General features: G+C 41.2%; 1 protein-coding gene across 2 annotated transcripts; it reads left to right on the forward strand.

The window, feature by feature from the left end:
• Positions 1-4,281: 4,281 nt before the first annotated feature.
• On the forward strand, positions 4,282-19,664 carry LOC121862177 (kynureninase-like). 2 transcript variants are annotated; one of them, XM_042360255.1, is made up of 9 exons: positions 4,282-4,516; positions 6,832-6,950; positions 7,879-8,034; positions 11,196-11,412; positions 11,811-11,921; positions 17,630-17,839; positions 18,154-18,366; positions 18,607-18,831; positions 19,336-19,664. In XM_042360255.1, the coding sequence occupies exons 1-9, from the start codon at positions 4,499-4,501 to the stop codon at positions 19,462-19,464; spliced, it is 1,398 nt and encodes a 465-aa protein (XP_042216189.1). In that variant the 5' UTR covers positions 4,282-4,498; the 3' UTR covers positions 19,465-19,664. The 2 variants fall into 2 exon arrangements, with proteins under 2 accessions (XP_042216189.1, XP_042216188.1); XM_042360254.1 differs by having other exon boundaries at positions 6,829-6,950; positions 19,336-19,663.
• The last annotated feature ends 1,039 nt before the right edge of the window (positions 19,665-20,703 follow it).

Below are 20,703 nucleotides of genomic sequence, written 5' to 3' on the forward strand. Positions count from 1 at the left end.
TTAATTCATCTACCTGACATTGCTCTTGCTTGTGTACTCTAACCCCCTTGAGTACGACGACTCACTCCCTTTAGTACAACGTCATTGTACTCAAGGGGTTAAGGTTTGTTACTCACTGGGCGCATTTATTGTACTCAGGAAGGTAGTGACAGACAGACAGACAGACAGATGAGGCAGAGACAGATTGAGAATGAGACAGGAAGAGAAACAGATAAAGAATGAGACAGAAAGAAAGAGATACTGAGGCAGAATTAAACACTGGATTAAACATTTACCCTCATGTACAGCATCACTCATTATACCAAGTAAAATTCAGGTCATGCTTGGTGGCTCTGGTCCACTAGAGCCACCAAGCATGACTACGCGCTAGAGTCTAATAATAATAATAATAATAATAATAATAATAATTAACGGTTTATTGAAAAAATTCTGCAGCCCGAAGGCTGAAAATATACATTGGACATAAATGACTTATTACATACATTGGTGATTTAACAAAAGCCTTCATTAGAGATAGGTAAAGGAACATACAGTGAACATACAGATTAATGTAGGTGTTGAACAGCAAACTCGTAGTGTAGTAACTCCTTCCCAGATGGTGTTAGGAGGAACTCACGTGGTGTAGTAATTACCTCACAGATGGTGTTATGAGGGACCTCACGTAGTGTAGTAATTACCTCACAGATGGTGTTATGAGGGGCCTCACGTGTAGTAACTCCCTCACAGATGGTGTTATGAGGGACCTCACGTGGTGTAGTAATTACCTCACAGATGGTGTTATGAGGGACCTCACGTAGTGTAGTAATTACCTCACAGATGGTGTTATGAGGGAGGTGTAGCCTCACAGTGGGTGTATGGTGTAACTCCCTCACAGATGGTGTTATGAGGGGCCTCACGTGGTGTAGTAACCTCACAGATGGTGTTATGAGGGACCTCACGTAGTGTAGTAATTACCTCACAGATGGTGTTATGAGGTGCCTCACGTGGTGTAGTAACTCCCTCACAGATGGTGTTATGAGGGGCCTCACGTGGTGTAGTAACTCCCTCACAGATGGTGTTATGAGGGACTTGACGTGGTGTAGTGCGTGGTTGTATGTGGGCGTTGTGGTTGTGTGTGTTGTGGTTGGTGGTTGTGTGTTGTAGTTGTTTGTGTGGGGTTGTGGTTGTTTGTGGGGTGATGGTTGTGTGTGTGTGTGTGTGTGTGTTGTGGGTGTGTACGTTGTGGTTGTGTGTGGAGTTGTGGTTGTTTGTGAGTTGTGGTTGTGTGTGGGGTGGTGGTTGTTTTGGGGGGTTGTGGTTGTGTATGGGTGGTGATGGATGTGTGTGTTGGGTTGTGGTTGTGTGTGTGGGTAATGGATGCGTGTGTGTGTGTGTGTGTGTGTGTATTTGTGTGTGGTGTGTGTGTGTGTGTGTTAGTACCATCGTTTTCTCGTCTCACACCTCATCATGGTCTCTCTCTATATATATTCTTTCGAAACTAAAGACGCTTTGGACATATTAATTCATTGCATCACTCAGTTAGGCAGTCAGACCACAGTGGACATGGCGAGGAATATAATAACGGGTGGTAGTGGTGGAGCGCTTACTAATGGTTTGATCATTTACGTGTATCAAGGACTCTGTAAACACTTCCTCATACGCACACACAACATACAGTATACTGTATTAGATCAAGATACTAATTTTACACACATTAAGGTACTGTAACACACACACACACACACACACATTAAGACTTGTAAAACGATATTTTTTTTCATATATCAACACCAGAAGTAAAAACAAAAACAAAAATGGAAATGTTAGAAAATTAATATGTAAATATACAATACTTACACACGTGCTTCATACAGGTCAGTTAATAAGGTGTTGGAGAACTGAGAGACACTGCATACTAAGACGTAACGCATAATAACAACACCAATAGATCAATACGATAACATGCTGGGTTGGTTTAGCATGGTGAGAATAATTATACCTATGATAAAGAAGTAAAAACAAAAACAAAAATGGAAATGTTAGAAAATTAATATGTAAATATACAATACTTACACACGTGCTTCATACAGGTCAGTTAATAAGGTGTTGGAGAACTGAGAGACACTGCATACTAAGACGTAACGCATAATAACAACACCAATAGATCAATACGATAACATGCTGGGTTGGTTTAGCATGGTGAGAATAATTATACCTATGATAAAGTCTTTTAACACAATTCTCACATTTATTTTTATAGCCTTTGAAGGTATAGTAACCTTGGTGAGTTAAGGAGAGATACTTTATGTATACCGAGACATCCATGTGTACCGAGACACTCATGTATACCGAGACACTCATGTATACCGAGACACTCATGTATACCGAGACACTCATGTATACCGAGACACTCATGTATACCGAGACACTCATGTATACCGAGACACTCATGTATACCGAGTTAATGATAGACGTTAAACTAAACACACCTACAGTAATTGAGATTGTGTATACGTCCATCTCTCATTTTCCTGGTAGTCAGGTCTATAGCCTTCAGTACTCACAGCGTCCCACTTCCTACTCCCTGCATTTGACTCTGGTAAATTTTTAGGTGAAAATCAACATAAGAAAATAAGAAAAATCTCTCTCACAGTCGGATTTCTCCATAACATCGTGGTTCATCTGGTATCTGGTTTCTCTGTTTACATCTCCCAGACTAAGTACTTAACATTTGTCCACATTGAATTCCATCTGCCATTTTTCAGACCATTCAAAAAATTGTTTTAGATCTTCCTGTAGTTTTGCGGAGTCCTCGTCAGATTTAATTACACGGCCTATTTTAGTGTCATCAGCAAATTTACTTATGTTGCTGTCTACGTCGATATCTATGTCGTTTATGTAGTATATAATAAATATTAATGGTCCAAGTACTGAGCCTTGGGGTACTTCACTAGTGACGTTACTCCAATCGGATTTAGTGCCGTTAATGATCACTTGCTGTTTCCTTTCCTGTAACCACGCCCTGTTCCACGCGCGCGCGGGTAACTCGAGTGGTAAAGATGAATATGCAACTTGAATTATTTGGTCAAGGGGAGAGACTTCCACCTCACAACTTAAATAGGGCATAATAGAAAGATAAAAAAAACACTCGCATATATTACTACACTGCTATAAAGTTTGATCTTATTGACTAACTTACAATATCTTATGGGAAATTAGTAAGCAATTATATATTTATTCTCGTTAGATTAATGTTCGAGTAAATTAAGTGATTGAAAAAAAAAAATATATATATATATATATATATATATATATATATATATATATATATATATATATATATATATATATATATATATATATATATATATATATATATATATATATATATATATATACTGTATATATATATATATGTATATATTTCATGTAAATCCACAATGAAAACGTGGATAAGATAAATCTTGATAAAATCACTCTGAATTTATTGACGATGAATTGAAACACATTCGTTCCATTGCACAGAAACTCGGGTACCCTTCTGTGTTTGTTGATCGTTGTTTTAAAAGGGCTAAAAAATCCTTTCATTCCTCGCAAACCAGACAAGTTCCTACACTTAAGAATATTTTGACTCTGCCCTATCGTAATGAATTTGTCCCCTTAGTTCGGTCCCTCAAGCTTCTAAATATTAATGTTGTTTTCAAGTATGACTCTACCATTACCAATAAGTTAATAAGGAATAGCCCAAGTTTGAATGTAAATGGAAATGTTTATTATATTCCATGTAGCAAATGTAATTGTAATTATGTAGGACAAACAGGAAAAACACTGCAGCTCAGAATCAAACAACATAAGTATAATATCAGAACAGCATCTGAAAGCAGTGCCTTGTTCGTTCATGTTAGGAATAATAATCACCCCATTGCTGTACTCACCCCTGAAGATGTGAATTACACGAAAGCGCTTGGGAACTTCGTGTTTTCTTCTTTCCTTGTGGTTATCAGCATATACCTAGATCACGCGCACATACAGTGATTTACTTGCATATATATATATATATATATATATATATATATATATATATATATATATATATATATATATATATATATATATATATATATATATATATATATATATATATATATATTCAATTGTAGAGAAGAAATGATTCAGGAGACATTTTTTTTTATTGCCCCTTGAGGAGGCTAGTTTACTTTTATACCGTGGAATAAAATTCCCCCTCCGACATCAGCTGACCTTATAAATGCTGCTTGGCTCCGCACTTCAACACAACACCCAGTCCCAACGGTGGGTGCCCTTGTACTGTAGCTCGTCGCTCCGTTTTATTCGTCCGTCTCCCTACGCCAAAATATAAAACCACTGTAAAAAGGATATCCACTTCTTCTAAGAGATCCCACTGTAATTATTTCAAGCGAGTCCTTCCCTCAACCTCCCTTCCTCCTCTCGGTATATTGGTTGAATCCTTGGGTTGAAGTTATTGTTTTGACGGCGCGCCATGAACATCTCACAAGAGGTAGGTGATCTAAGTCAAAACATATTCTGTTGTTTTATCCCCTTTACTTGTTTTACCCCCCCCCCCACACACACACATGGTTTTATCCTCAATATAAGGTGAATCTTACTATACACAAAGTGAATTATATGCACAACAACGCTTCAATAAATTCACTTAACACACTGGACACAAAGCTAGGTGATTAGGTGAAGATGTTGTTTACTAAGTGTTTTCCTTCGTGACCTGGCTCAACTATATTACCTGATTGAAGATAGCTTATTAAAATTGTTTTCTTTTAATCTACTATAACAGTGAGGTTAAAAGTCAGTCTCTGTCTGTCTGTCTGTCTGTCTCTTTCTCAACACGCAGATGATTTCATTAGTGGCGAGGAGTGTGTGTCACCAACAAACAGATGATAAAACCTTTTAGCTCAGCGACAGTGATTAGGAAGCATTGTGTATCAGCGTTAGTGACGTCAGAGAGACTTTAGCTTAGATGAAGTAAGAGAAGCTTCCCCTGACCCACAGAATATACACAAATTTTCTAAGGGCATACTAAGCTCTTCCTTCCATCCCTTTAATACTCTGGCAAATATCTCATCGGGACCTGGCGACTATCAAGATGGATTAAAGAAACTAAACTTGCATTCCCTAGAAAGACGAAGAGTACGGGGAGATATGGCAGAAGTATTTAAGTGGGTGAAAGGAATTAATAAAAGAGATATAGACAAAGTTCTTATAATATCCGAACAGGGTAGGACGGATTTAAGTTGGATAAGTTTAGGTTTAGGCGTGGTAGACGAAATGAACAAACTTAGCAATTTTGTAGTAAGTGCTGGAACGCTGGAAAGTTTCAAAAGGAGGCTAGATAGATTCATGGATGATAGAGAGTGGTAGTAACTCTCGACAGGAGCTGCCATGCATAGGCCACTCGGCCTATTGCAGACTCCTTATTTTCTTATGTTCTTATTTGCTTACTAACATCGTTACTAGTCACTACTATCTCGCTTCATCTATTTTCTTCACTATCTCTGTATATAGTCGGTGCCTCAGGTATCATGTTTAAATTTTCGGTGGTGAAAAACAACGGGTGTAAATGGGACTGCCCAGTATGGGCCAATAGGCCTGCTGCAGTTTCCTCCATTCTTATGTTCTTATGTTTTGAGACCCAGGGAGCAGTTACATTAATAGGAAACAGCTCATGTATGCTGAGTGGTTACAAATATTCAAAATATTAAGAATGTTTTGCTATTAATATATATATATTGTACGTACATGTGATTGGGTATGGTTATCAGCGACCTCTCTCTCTCTCTCTCTCTCTCTCTCTAACACCAAACAACCACCTTTCACTCCCACTACTGGCGCCATCCAACGTGTTAAGACATTCAGCTGTCACTTAAGTCTTCCTGGTTAACAAATCACCAAATCACTAGCCAGAACGAGCACGTAGAGGATGACAAATGGCCCAGGGAGTAGTAGATTGGTGATGCCGTTGTTCTTGGTGCGTTTTTCCCGCGTCTGTGATCTTTGGTAACGTACTTGTGGCCGGCACCGTGACCCACAATGGTGAACGTGTCGTCACACCTGACAACCTGAACAAGGTCACTGGCGGCGGGGGAGTGGAGGTGGTTCTTAATGCCTAAGTCATGAAGGCAAACATGAACTCAGCATGATGCTTCCCTGTAAGGCGCTGTAAACGCTTTTGCGCTTTGCCTTGCAGAGGGTGCAAGGGGGTGTCCAATAAACTAGCCCCCTCGCGACACAAATCTGAAAATCTGTACAAGATGGATGGACATAATATTTGGGGGTGGAGATTGCTTGTGCTGGTGATGCTCTTGTGTACGTCTTGTTCAGCCATCATCCTCAATAGGTGAAACCATCTTCCTTCAATGGCTAAACTATCTTCCTCAAAGGTTTAAATCATCGTTCTTAAAGGGTTGAACCATCGTCCATAAAAGGCTAAATCATCATCACCCATAGTCTCTAAAGGGTTAAGCCACCATCAGCAAAGGGTTAAACCATCTTTTTCAAAGAGTTAAACCATCGTTCTTAAAGGGTTAATGGATCCTCTCTGGTTTATATACGTAAACTTAATTTGTTTGTTTATGTAACGTCCAGGTACTTAAGTGTGCTATTCAGACACCTGCCAACATCCAACAATTTGATTACTTTCCATTTTTTAAGGAGACCGGAAAGTCTGCTTAAATGCTGGTCACGCCTGTGTTTACAGAATCACTGTGTTTCGGTGGGATCATGTGCATTGACAGTTGTCACCTTGAGAGAGAGAGAGAGAGAGAGACTAATATGGTTTTTTGTTATGCACACCAGCAGACCTCGTCGCCAGCTGAGGAGCTTCATGCCCGTGCCAGTCGACACGGACTGGACGTCTTCGGCCCAGAATTTGCCTGTCTACTAGATTCCCAGGATCCTTTACGACACTTCAGAGAAAGGTGGGACCTTCTCAGTCCTCATGTCATCCATCTCTAGGTCAATATCTTGATTTTCAAAGAATCGTAAATCATTCTTTCCCATAACTATAAGGGGCAAGAGACCGGAGGATAAGACCCTGTTAAGCAATATTTGTCTGGCAAACTGTCCGTTAATAAGACGTCTAGACGCAGATAGTGATATTAAAAATAATTTTATAATGAGACTAAATTTTAGCCCCAGTAATTGTCATTACTATTTAAGTTAATCGTGCTATCAATTTTCATGGTGTATATACAATTAAACGCGTTCCTCACACACACACACACACACACACACACACACACACACACACACACCTTATGATGCCTCGACCCCGTGTTTGGGAACTTAAGGGAACATTGCGACACACAGAAGCCGGTTTTGTTTATAAACAGATGTTGTGATGCTTTGTAAAATTAATGAGTATAATTGTTTCCTATCGTGGATTTTGTCCCCTGCACGAGAAGACAGGGTGAGACAAGCACACTGAGGAAGGCATCATGAATACACACTTGATGTTTAGGTCTGGTCTTGATAATCTATAATATACTTATATGTCTCTTTTCCCGGTACCGTTTTGCTCACCTTCTAGGGAAAGTCAGATATGAAATTCCAGGTTAAAAATACCTGAGAACTTTTGCATAAGCCATCTTTAATAACGGCGGTACTCTTATGATTACGATAGACATGTTACATAACTCAGACCGTCTAGTCTGCTGGCCAGCGGGGCAGTAAGTGAACGGTCTGAGTTTTGTAACACATCTATCGTAAACATAAGAGTACCGCTTACAAGATCACAAACACTTATGGATATTGTCCTGGTGGACGTCGTGGAGTAACGGATGTAACGTAAGTCTTATTCATTCATAGTACCAAAACCTACATGGAATTAAGAGTTATCACCCACAGGTTCGCCTACCCGAGGATGAGGACTTTAAAAGATGTGGATATGAGTCTGGTGAACGCCGAAGACGAGTGTTTGTACTTGTGTGGCAACTCCCTGGGCCTCAAGCCTCGGTCAGCAGATAGACGCGTTCAGGATCTGCTGGACAATTGGGCCGAGTCGTAAGTTTCTCTGACGCAGTTTCTCTTCCCATTCCCTCCTCACCTACTCCTCACCAAGGCTTCCCTCACCTACTACTCCTCACCAAGGCTTCCCTCACCTACTCCTCTCCAAGGCTTCCCTCACCAAGGCTTCCCTCACCTACTCCTCACCAAGGCTTCCCTCACCTACACCTCACCAAGGCTTCCCTCACCTACTCATCACCAAGGCTTCCCTCACCTACTCATCACCAAGGCTTCCCTCACCTACTCCTCACCAAGGCTTCCTTCACCTACTCCTCACCACCACTCCTCACCAAGGCTTCCCTCACCTACTACTCCTCACCGGCTGGCTTCCCTCACCTACTACTCCCAAGGCTTCCCTCACCTACTCCTCCAAGGCTTCCCTCACCTCTACCCTCACCTCTCACCACCAGGCTTCCCTCTCAAGGCTTCCCTCACCTACTACCAAGCTTCCCACCTACTACCCTCACCAAAGGCTTCCCTGGCTTCCCTCACCTACTCAGGCTTCCCTCACCTACTCATCACCAAGGCTTCCCTCACCTACTCCTCCCAAGGTTTCCCTCACCTACTCCTCATGGCTTCCCTCACCTACTCATCCTTCCCCACACTCATCACCAAGGCTTCCCTCACCTACTCATCACCAAGGTTTCCCTCACCTACTCCTCACCACTTCCCTCACCCACTCATCACCAAGGCTTCCCTCACCTACTCATCTCTTCCCTCACCTACTCATCACCAAGGCTTCCCTCACCCTACTCATCATCAAGGTTTCCCTCACCTACTCATCACCAAGGCTTCCCTCACCTACTCACTCACCAAGGCTTCCCTCACCTCCCACCAAGGCTTCCCTCACCAAGGCTTCCTCACCTACTCCTCACCAAGGCTTCCCTCACCTACTCCTCACCAAGGCTTCCCTCACCTACTCCTCACCAAGGCTTCCCTCACCTACTCTCACCAGGCTTCCCTCACCTACTCCTCAGGGGGCTTCCCTCACCTACTCATCACCAAGGTTCCCTCACCTCACCACTCCTCACCAGGCTTCCCTCCCACTCCTCACCAAGGCTTCCCTCACCCTCTCCCTCACCAAGGCTTCCCTCACCTACTCATCACCAAGGTTTCCCTCCACCTCACCAAGGTTTCCCTCACCTACTCCCTCACCACCAAGGTTTCCCTCACCTACTTTCCCTCACCTACTCCTCACCAAAGTTTCCCTCACCTACTCCTCACCAAGGTTTCCCTCACCTACTCCTCACCAAGGTTTCCCTCACCTACTCCTCACTTAGCTTCCCTCACCTCTCATCACCAAGGTTCCCTCACCTACTCCTCCTCACCAAGTTCCCTCACCTACTCCTCACCAAGGTTTCCTCACCTACTCCTCCCCTAAGCTTTCCCTCACCAAGGGCTTCCCTCACCTACTTCTCACCAAGGCTTCCCTCACCTACTCATCACCAAGGCTTCCCTCACCTACTCATCACCAAGGTTTCCCTCACCTACTCATCACCAAGGTTTCCCTCACCTACTCCTCACCAAGGCTTCCCTCACCTACTCATCACCAAGGTTTCCCTCACCTACTCCTCACTTAAGCTTCCCTCACCTCTACTCCTCACCAATGTAAAACAATATACTGTATGTCGTTATGCAGAGTTAAAAACCCTTTATTTACGAATCTTATCAAATATTATGAACAACGTTTCATATATTCTGATAGCGAGAATAAATCTTCTTCTTCTTCTTCTTCTTCTTCTTCTTCTTCCTCTTCTTCTTCTTCTTCTGTGCTTATTTTTGTGTGTTTATATATAAATACCATGTCAGCGCACGAGCATCCCGTTCTTCCTATGGCTTATATTTTGTCATGTTGTCACGGGTGTTGGTTGTGATGAGTGTTTGTCTGTCATATGTAGCCTGAATTAATGCCACAGCTGATCATGGACTAGCTTTAGCGTAGGATAAAGTAAAGACACTTAAGTTGTAACTGTTGCCGGTCAAGGCGAACTGCTTGTCTCAAATGTTTCTGCAATGCCGTACTGACTTTAACCAAAGTGTTTATAAAGCTGACCTACCACAACAGTCAAAGCTTTGAGGTTACACAACTTGTCAGGCGGTTTGTGTATTCCCCACCGTTTCTACTGCTTTGTTTATTTTATTTTACTCTTTGAGAAAATTCTGTACATATTTTTTTTTTTTTTTTTTTGCGAAATGTTGTTAATCAGGTTCAGTCTTTCAAAGGCTCGTATGATGTGCGTGTACACGAGAGAGTGTACAGTTGTTTTACTGAAAATTTGGCAAAATTTTTGGGTGTTGTTGCTTACATGTGTCAATAATAAATGAGGTATCAGTCTTTCTCCAGACGAGGATGATCTAACGTACTAACCTTTGAGCATCACTTGACTGACAAACTCTACGAACTTTGCACAGTGCATATGTTTGAGCCACACGAGTAAGCTACACAGCATAACCTCCCGTACTGCATTTAGGAGCGACACTAAACACAGACATTACAATCCTCAACCTCGTCAGTTTGCCGTAACATATTATTATCTATAACCTTTACGAGAGGTTGTCTATTGTGGTGTAAACAAGAGGCCTTCAGAATGTCTTAGATATGGGGAAACAATCGTGAGCACCGAAGCAATGTGTAATGTATCTTTTTTTTTATTTATTGCATCGTAATTGTAGTGTCGGGTCACACAGACATGGTATATGATCACAACAATCTTTCTCTGCTGATGATACTCTAGGGGTGACCTGTTACTTTATTAGTTTCACCACAAATTACAATTCCTTGAAACGAGATAAAACTTTAGTTCCCAGAACTACTTGATCCATCCGTACCACCACACTGTGAGAACCTTGTAAACTTTCACAACTTTACCCAAACAACTGGTGGTAGAATGGTCACCTCGGTGCACCTAGTACTCTCTGTATAGTATGTTAATGACTGTTTGGCTCTCCTTGATCGAGTCTACTTTTGTTTGTATACCTGTACTATCTCGGCCATTTGGATACCCGCACAGTCTGTGTACACATGATGAATTGATAATTATGAACTCAGGTGAAATTTTTACTGAAAACATTCTTATCTAGGAAATTGTTCTGGGTTTACAAGCACTCTAGAAATTTTATCTTAAGGGAAATGACATCAGGATGCTCTTTGTTTACAGGGGTTTGGGGATGCACTTCCAAGAGCCTTTACCTGCTGCATCATGTGACCGGTACGGGCGTGAGGAGATGGGTCGTTTGGTGGGCGCCGACCCCTCCACCGTCACCCTTATGAACGGCCTCACAGTCAACTTCAACTTACTGCTGCTGTCCTTCTACCAGCCCACCAACACCCGGTACAAGGTCATCATTGAGGGTCACGCTTTCCCCTCCGATAGGGTGAGTTGCCTCTTGTTACTCATGACTCGGCGTTGTTGATAGAATTGGGTAGAATGTGTGTGTGTGTGTGTGTGTGTGTGCGTGTGTTCCACTACGATACGATTATGCACTCCTGTCTTGAATAAGTAAACAAACATTTGATATATCAACAAATACCTGTACTTACAACTGGAGGGAACAATTATTGCCATATAAGGTCATCAACACTAACACATTAAAACTGATTACGTTGACAGTAAGTTAAACTTCAATACAATACTAATTGAATTATAATAAACACCGAATCCCAACAAAAAGTGATCTAGTGGTTTGTGGGGATGCTGGTGATAATATTTCTGGCAGGATAAAGATGTTCCAGTAACTATGGTCGTTAGAGTAACTGGTTGTGTGGTTTGCAGTACGCCGTGGTATCTCAGGCTGAGCTGCGAGGGTTCGACCCCAAGGAGGCTGTGCTTGAGCTGAACCCCAGACCTGGTGAACACACACTGAGGACTGAGGATATACTGAAGGTAAGTAAATTGTCTGTCACTCACACACACACACACACACACACACACACACACACACACACACACACACACACACACACAGTCACACACACACAACACAATGCAAAAATATGCTGAAAATAGATAAAAAATATTAGGAAACAAAGGGGGAAAGGCAAAGAAAAGATAGAAAGCCGGGTACGTGATCGTGGTCATGAGGTAAAGAACGACTACATTTTAACTAAGACCGCCATAACATTGTCCATTTTCTTTGATACACAAGTTGTAGAGGGTAACCTTACCTAACTCATGGGTACTGTACAAACCTGAGCGTCGAAAGTGTAGTTAGATAGATGTATATTCAGTAAAATCCTCCTCTAATTGCACATTGTTTCAGCAAGTACATATAAAAATGGACAAACTAAATAGAATGGTAAACACATTATATACATAGACTTAATAACTATTTGTCGCTGTTCAGGTTTGTATTATGATAATTTATTTGATTGGCTAAAAAATCATACATGGATACGTATACTGTATAATCATTCACCGAGGATAACACGTTATGTATATTGTTTGAGATATGGTAGAATAGTATAACTTGTGACAGTTTTAGACAGTGGCGGCTCGTGAAAAATAAAATGGAGGGACTGCAAGCCTCACACAACAGTAGGATACACAAATTTGACCTACCTCAGGTATGAGTTGTAGTTGATGTCCACGAATTCCCTGGGCATGGTAGTAGTGTTGGTGGTAGAAGGTGGTGATGGACCAGTATTAATTGAAAATAAAGTCGGCGTGTCTGCTCTTCGATGTAGCAAAATTGTTTATTACTTTACCCAGCAACGATAAATTAATCATGTTATTCATATGTTTGGCTGACTGCTCATGTTTCACTATTTTCTGTGGCAAATGCCTCAAGTCAGTCACACCACTTTTCGTCCATGCCGAGTCCCCACCAAACAATAAGCGTGGAAAGCAGAATAAAGTATTTGCCTCGTCACAACCACAGAGCCATTCACATTTCTGATAAACACTCATGTTAAACTGGCGTGTATATTCTTTGTTCCTGCTTGTACTGTTCTGTTGAATGGATAAAACTGGTGTAGGTCTTCCTCTTGCTTTGATTTCAGTCTTTTCATTTAATGTCAGCTGGGAAAAGTTGATGTTTTGCAAATACTTCACTCGATTTTCCATCGTCAAAGGGTAATTAAAGAAAGCACGATTTAACCACACCGTCCACACGCAATGTAAACACGTTGTACGAGACTGAGCTGCTTCAAGTGCAGCTCATTGTGCGGCGGCGGCGCCAATTAATAACAGACATGAATAAGAACATAACATAAGAACATAAGAAAGTGGGATACTGCAGGAGGCCGACTGGCCCATACAGGGCAGATCCCTTTCACACCCATCCCAGCACTTGCATGTGCCTATCCAACTTCGTCTTGAAGCTCCCTAGCGTCCCCGATCCTACTATAGCACTCGGTAGCCTATTCCACATATCCACAACTCTATTACCAAACCAGTGCTTGCCTATATCCTTTCTGAATCGGAATTTATCTAATTTAAAGCCATTTGCTCTAGTTATTTCGTTATTACTGAGCTTCAGAACATCTTCCATTTTACCCTTGTTAATCCCACTTACCCACTTGTACACCTCTATCATATCTCCCCTAACTCTACGCCTCTCTAATGAATGTAAGCCTAAGCTTTTCAGTCTTTCTTCATATGGAAGGTTTCTAATATTATGGATCATTTTGTCATTCTTCTTTGTACTCTCTCCAAAGAATCTATGTCCATTCTATAATAAGGACACCAGAACTGAACCGCATAATCCATGTGTGGCCTCACTAATGCTAGGTAAAGTTTCAAGATAACGTCAGCAGTTCTGTTACTCACAGACCTAGATATGAACCCAAGAATCCTGTTTGCCTTGTTGCGAACGCTAATACATTGTTTTCTAGGTTTCAAGTCGTTGCTAACAAATACACCTAGATCTTTTTCACAAACTGAGTTTTCTATTTCCGTGTTACCTAGTTTATACTTAACGTTTGTATTCGTCTTCCCTATCTGTAGTACCTTGCATTTATCAGTATTAAAATTCATTTGCCAGTCTACTGACCACTCATGTAAGGTATCTAGATCTCTTTGAAGGTGTTCAAAGTCACTGTCTGAATTTATCACTCTCCCCATTTTGGTATCATCTGCAGATTTACTAATCCTACTAGTTATGCCTAAATCAAGATCATTAATGAATATAACAAACAGCAGAGGGCCTAATACAGATCCCTGGGGAACTCCGCTTTTGACCGCACCCCAGTCTGACTTTAATCCATTTATGCTGACTCTTTGTTTCCTACCAGTTAACCATGACCTAATCCATTTTAATAATGATCCACCTATTCCATGTGCTTCTACCTTCCTTATCAATCTCTCATGAGGGACTCTATCGAATGCTTTACTGAAATCTAAATAAATTATATCATATGACTTATCATTATCTACCGCTTCATATACTTCTGAGAAAAAGCTAAGCAAATTTGTGAGACAAGAACGTCCCTGGGTGAACCCGTGCTGAGAAGAATGAATTAAGTTGAATGTTTCAAGGTGGCTTCTGATTTTCGTAGCAATAATTGACTCTAGCAACTTGCCTATGATTGACGTGAGACTAATGGGACGGTAATTTGATGCAATTGATTTATCACCTTTTTTGAAAATCGGAACTACATTTGCAAGTTTCCAAGCTTCTGGCACTAGGCCCGATTCTAATGACTTATTAAATAAAACTGCTAATGGATTACTCAACTCATCTCTACATTCTTTTAATATTCTAGCATATACCTCGTCTGGACCAGGCGATTTATGAGGCTTCAGTTTGTTAATTACTTTAAGCACATCGTTACTAGTAATATTGATATTCATCAACATATTTTCTATACTGTCGTTATATACCTTATGAACTTCTGGAAACTGTGCTAGGTTTTCATTTGTGAATACGGAGCGAAAATGACTATTTAACGTACTACACATTTCTAACTCATCATCAGTCATTTCTCCTGTCGTAGTTTTAAGGGGACCTATTGTATCTCTAACCTTTGATTTATACAGTTGATAAAAAGCTTTGGGGTTATTTTTCGATTCGTTTGCTACCTTGATTTCATAATTTCTCTTTGCTTTCCTAATTTCTGTTTTTACCTGTCTTGTTAGGTTCTGATAGTAACCAAGTAAGTGATTTTCGCCTTTCTTAACTTTTCTATATACTCCTTTCTTTTTCCCTAGAAGATCTAAGAGTCTATTATTCATCCATTTTGGTTGGTTCCGTATCGATCTGAATTTTCTTTTAGGGATGTGTTTATTTTGAGCATTATTGATTGTCGCAATAAATTGTTCATAAGTAGCTGCTAAATTAAATTCGGGGTTATCCCGTCCTAAGTTGACAGTTTCCGGAGGTGTGGGGGGGATTAATCTTTTGACCATAGGGTCATCCCTTAGGTCTCTCCTTAAGCTACCGTAATTAGCCTTCCTAAAATCCGGGATCAAGGCCGAATTTTCCTTCTTCCTGCCATCCCATATTATGTTAAAATATATGGCTTTATGATCACTGTTTCCTAGTTCGTCTCCAATCCCAACATCTTTTACTAGATTTTCATTATTACTGAGAACTAAATCGAGGATATTATTTCCTCTAGTGGGCGAGTTTATGAATTGATATAAAAAACTATCTTGTACTACTTCTAGAAAATCTTCAGATTCATTATCGCTAAGTTGATTTTTCCAATCTTTGCCTGAAAAGTTGAAATCGCCTAGAATACATACATTGTTTCTATCAGATGCCTTCTTTATTTCCTCCCATAGCAATTTACCATCGTTCCTACTCAAATTAGGTGGTATATATATAACACCAATGACTACGGATTCACTGCCCTCACCAATCTCTACCCAAATACTTTCATTGTCGCTATTTGTTTTAATGTTTGATTTATTGCAGCTTTTTAATGACACCCTGATATACACTGCTACACCGCCACCTCTCCTTCCTACTCTGTCAAATTTAAATAGGTTATATCCTGGAATATGAAATTCTGCTAAAAAATGTTTGCTGTTTGAATTTATCCATGTTTCCGTTATTGCAATTATATCTATGTTCTCTTTACTAACAATGGCCCTGAGCTGGTCCATTTTGTTACACAGGCTTCTACTATTAGTATAATAAACACTCAATATATTTCTTCCGTTTCTATCTGTTTTACATTTATTACTTTGATGTTTGTTATTATGACTAACTATATTTTCAGCATTATCTACTTCTGTTTCACTACTTCCCAGGACCTGCTTGTTTTTTGACTCCCATTTTCCCCGACCCCTCTCTACTGGCGAAACCCCCCCTTCGGAGTGACAATTTCACTCTCCAGGGATGCAGACAACGTCTTTACCCCCTCACGAGACAAGTGTACTCCGTCGCGACAGTACAGGTAGTCGTTGCCATAAAATCGTTGCCAGTCATCAATGAATGCCCAACCATTGTTTGCACAATGATTTTCCAGTCGGCAATTAATAGCAATTCCCCTGGACAGCCATTCACGACCAACCCCTCTTCTAGGCAAGACACCACATACTATCAGGATCCCTCCCCTATCTCTAATCTTCCCCAGCGCCTCCCTATACCTCTTGAAAAGTTCCTCACTCCTAACCTTACCTATGTCGTTTCCTCCCACACTAGGACACACTACTGGATTGGTACCCTCCCCTGACAAAACTCTGTCTATCCTCTCGGCTACATGCCCTATCCCAGCCCCAGGAAAACATACCCTAGTCCTACGTTTCCTATCTCTCGCACAAAAAGCCCTATCCATAAACCTCACCTGGCTGTCACCAACTACCACGACCTTACCTGTGGGCAGGGTTTGTACAACTGCCCTTTCCTCTCCTTAATCCATACCGTCCTGCCTCTTCTCTTCCTCTCCAGCTTCCTGCAGCACCTGGTAAGGGTTACTGCACTCCACACCCTGGTCAGCTTTCCTAAGCCTGACCCTAGTCCCCTTGGAGACAACCACTCTCCACGCCTGCTCCTCCTTCGCAGGTGTCCTGCTAGGCAGGTCTGATTTTAATAAAAATTCACTTAGCAACGTATTGAAAATAATTAAATAACATATAAAATGATATATTTGTTGGTAGTGTATTATTCAGCTGTCTCTCTAAAGGAATCATATGCCTGGCAGTGAGTGTCTGGGGGGACTGCAGCTCTGCAGCCCTATGCACGAGCCGCCACTGCTTTTAGATTAATAAACAATGCACAATTCTCGTTCTCTTAAAACCATTGTCTTGGACCTAAAGCAACGTGTATGTGTACCAACCTTGGACTAAATTTGAACAAACATCAGGTCGAAATGTAAGTATTTGGAATGTTTGAACCATTGACCATATAAAAGTCTTAAAAAAAATACCAAAATAGAGATTTAAAGGAATCTTGGTATATTGGACCAAGTTCTCAAATCAGTTCGCATAGAATTGATGAAGTGGCGATTAATGGTTAAGTGTCTGCAAGAATGTAAAATAAGTAAAACAATGTCTTCCCCCGCTTAGGAAGACACAATCATAGAAATTCCTTCTTCAGGATAACCAAAAGATGGATAGATTACAGGTTTTCCTCCGTCAGGTGATCAAGAGGAGGAGCTTTTTTGTGAAAGGTCAGGGTTAATTACAGGTGTTCCTTCCTCCGTCAGGTGATCAAAGACCAGGGCCCCAGCATCGCCCTGGTGTGTATGAGTGGAGTACAGTACTACACGGGGCAGAAGTTTGACATAGCGACCATCACTAAGGCGGCACACGATCAAGGCTGCCTGGTGGGGTGGGATCTCGCACATGCCATTGGGAACGTTCGTATTAACCTGGATGATTGGGACGTGGACTTCGCCTGCTGGTGCACCTACAAGGTATTTTGGCTATGCTTTTGTCGTTCATACCAGCTACTCACCCCCCACCCTTCATTTTGTACCCAGTTATTCGTTTTTAATTTTTAACACAATTTTTACTATATTCAACAATACATTTTACATTTTCCTCATGATGTCGACTTTTTCTTATTTCCTCTATTTATTTCCCATTTATTGTCACTGATTTTCATGTTTTATATTCTCAGTACCCCATCAGCGTCCCATCAGTACCTCATTCTTCTGTTGACAAACTGTGTGGATGGTTCTCTTATCGATGACTTATAGTAATCAAACACCCTCTGCCTCCCCCGCAGTACCTGAATAGTGGGCCAGGGTGCATAGCTGGGGCCTACGTCAACAAGCGTCACAATGAGAGAGATGCGCCACACCTAAAAGGCTGGTGGAGCAACAAGGAGTCCACGAGGTTCCAGATGAAACATGAATGTGATGTGGCCCAGGGCGTCGACTCCTTCAGGCTGTGTAACCCGTCACCCTTCCTTGTGGCTATGGTCCTGGCTAGTCTTGAGGTGAGAGAGACACGCAGAGATAGATAGAGAGAAATAGATAAAGTACGATAAAGTAGTCCATTAAGTAAGTTATGCTGAATCCATAAATACTCAACCTAACTAATCTCTTCCTAATTTACAATATTTTACAACCTTTTTCTAAGTTGTAGTTTTGATAAAAGACTCTTGTGTTTTCCATTACTTGTTTGTGGCGTCCTTACAACACTTAGGACCAATATTTACCCACTGTCCCTCCGCCAGATCTTCGAGGACACAGGGATGGATCAGCTGCTACAGAAACAGTTCCTCCTGACGGGGTACTTGGAACTGCTCCTCAAGACCCACTGCAACACCAGTCATATCGGCTCACCCCGGGCCGTCATCATTACCCCGGAAGATGTGAACCAACGAGGCTGTCAGCTGTCCCTCATCTTCTCCTTCCCGCTGCAGGAAATTCACGACGAGCTGAAGAAGCGAGGTGTTGTGGTAAATACAGTTAATGTTTGTATTATAATGTAAATGCCACCACGGGCGAAAGGCGGGGTGAAGGTTTGTCTGGCGTAACACAACTGGGTAGAGAAGAGGGAAGTTATGCCTCCCTCACCACTCCATTCAGCGTCTAAAGCCAAAATTCCACGAGTAGATTTACTTAATGAATAAATAGATGAAGACCACTACTAATATATAGAGATTAAGAACACTAATAACAGATTTACAGTAGATTAAGAACCTCACAAATTAGATATAGATTAATAACCTCACGATATAGATTAAGAACCTCACAAATTAGATATAGATTAATAACCTCACGATATAGATTAAGAACCTCACAAATTAGATATAGATTAATAACCTCACGATATAGATTAAGAGCCTCACAAATTAGATATAGATTAATAACCCCACGATATAGATTAAGAACCTCACAAATTAGATATAGATTAAGTACTACTAAGTGCACACATCAACCTTGTTTACATCATCACACAGTGTGACATTCGGCTGCCCAACGTGATGCGGATCGCCCCGGTTCCTCTCTACAACAGCTTCCAGGATATTCACCGGTTTATTCAGACCCTTCAAGACGTGTTTGAGTTATGTAAGACCTCGGGAGCTTAAGACCACATCAGCTGGCTCCTAATTTATACTTATGCTCAATATTAATGTACGTTTTGAAGGTAATTGTGAATGTCAAGATACAGTTGTAGTGGAATTCTCCCCTACAAACGCTGTTTGTCGCTGCCTAGCCGACCCCACCAATTCCCCAGTGTATGCCTCGTGGTCTAGGTCAACCAGCGCCGCCATACACCACGGAGCGGGGGTCAACTGCTAAGCCACGCCTACCCCCGCTATTTAAGACCTGACCTCGTGGTGATCTGTCTCTCCTTCTACCTACACCAACCAGCCAGCAACACCTCCGCCTGCCTGGCGGTCCTCTCTCCCGCTGGCGAGCATGGCGACCCACAAGCTGTCCTTCTCTGAGCGTCCTCACCAACCAGCTCTCTCTACATCACGCTTGTAACCATGCTGCCTTCCCAGCACCAAGCTGCATTGTACATCCAATGCAACATGTATATAGAGAGCACATTGTGAGTTTCCTTTCTCCATCCCATCCTGAGTGTGAACCAAACAATCTCATACCCCACACAGTATAGTTTGATATGCAGTTCTATATACTAGATGACTGATAGTAGTATTTAAGAGTTGAGATGTATCTTACGGTTGTAATAGTAAGAGGTAATGACTCTAGTCTGTTTTAAACTAGAATTAAGGCCTGAAATATTCCTTTATGTGTTGTGCTTGTACTCTGTGACCTCCAGGGTACTGTTGTCTATACGTGAACGAGATTGACAAGAAAGGGTTTTTAAATGTTAGCAAAAGTTACTACAATGCTTGAAAAGTACAGTATATCCAGTGTTAAAAACAATCAGTGATGTGCCTGAAAGTGCTCGTGAAGTATTAAGTGCAATTATCTAAAGACTGTATAGCGTTAGGTAGAGTTAGTTAAATATTTGTATAGTTTTTTAGATTAATTTAATTAAATGATAGAAAATTTTATAAAATGAAGTGCTGTGTCATCCCGTGCGTAATATACAACTAAATCACCGACATTCTTCACAAAACCTTATGACTAAGTTTGGGGTTTTGTGACTCAGTGAAGGTCTATCACAGTGTGTATGTGTACAGACGCTGATAGTGGGGTGTGTGTGTGTAATAATAATTATAATAATAAACGGCTTATTACTAGAGTTGCAGCCGGTGGTTGAAAATATACAAACTTACATGTGATCTAGACATAATAATATACGTTCAATACATTTACAAGGCTGCGCGATACATAAATCAGAAGCTGTGTGT

Source organism: Homarus americanus, unplaced genomic scaffold, assembly GCF_018991925.1.
Source record: "Homarus americanus isolate GMGI-L3 unplaced genomic scaffold, GMGI_Hamer_2.0 scaffold25013, whole genome shotgun sequence".
In the NCBI taxonomy this organism is placed as follows: Eukaryota; Metazoa; Arthropoda; class Malacostraca; order Decapoda; family Nephropidae; genus Homarus; species Homarus americanus.

Coding starts and splice junctions, on each gene's coding strand:
- LOC121862177 (XM_042360254.1), top strand. Junction 11,922..17,629: donor GGACTGAGGATATACTGAAG/GTAAGTAAATTG, acceptor TTCCTCCGTCAG/GTGATCAAAGACCAGGGCCC. Junction 18,367..18,606: donor TGGTCCTGGCTAGTCTTGAG/GTGAGAGAGACA, acceptor TCCCTCCGCCAG/ATCTTCGAGGACACAGGGAT.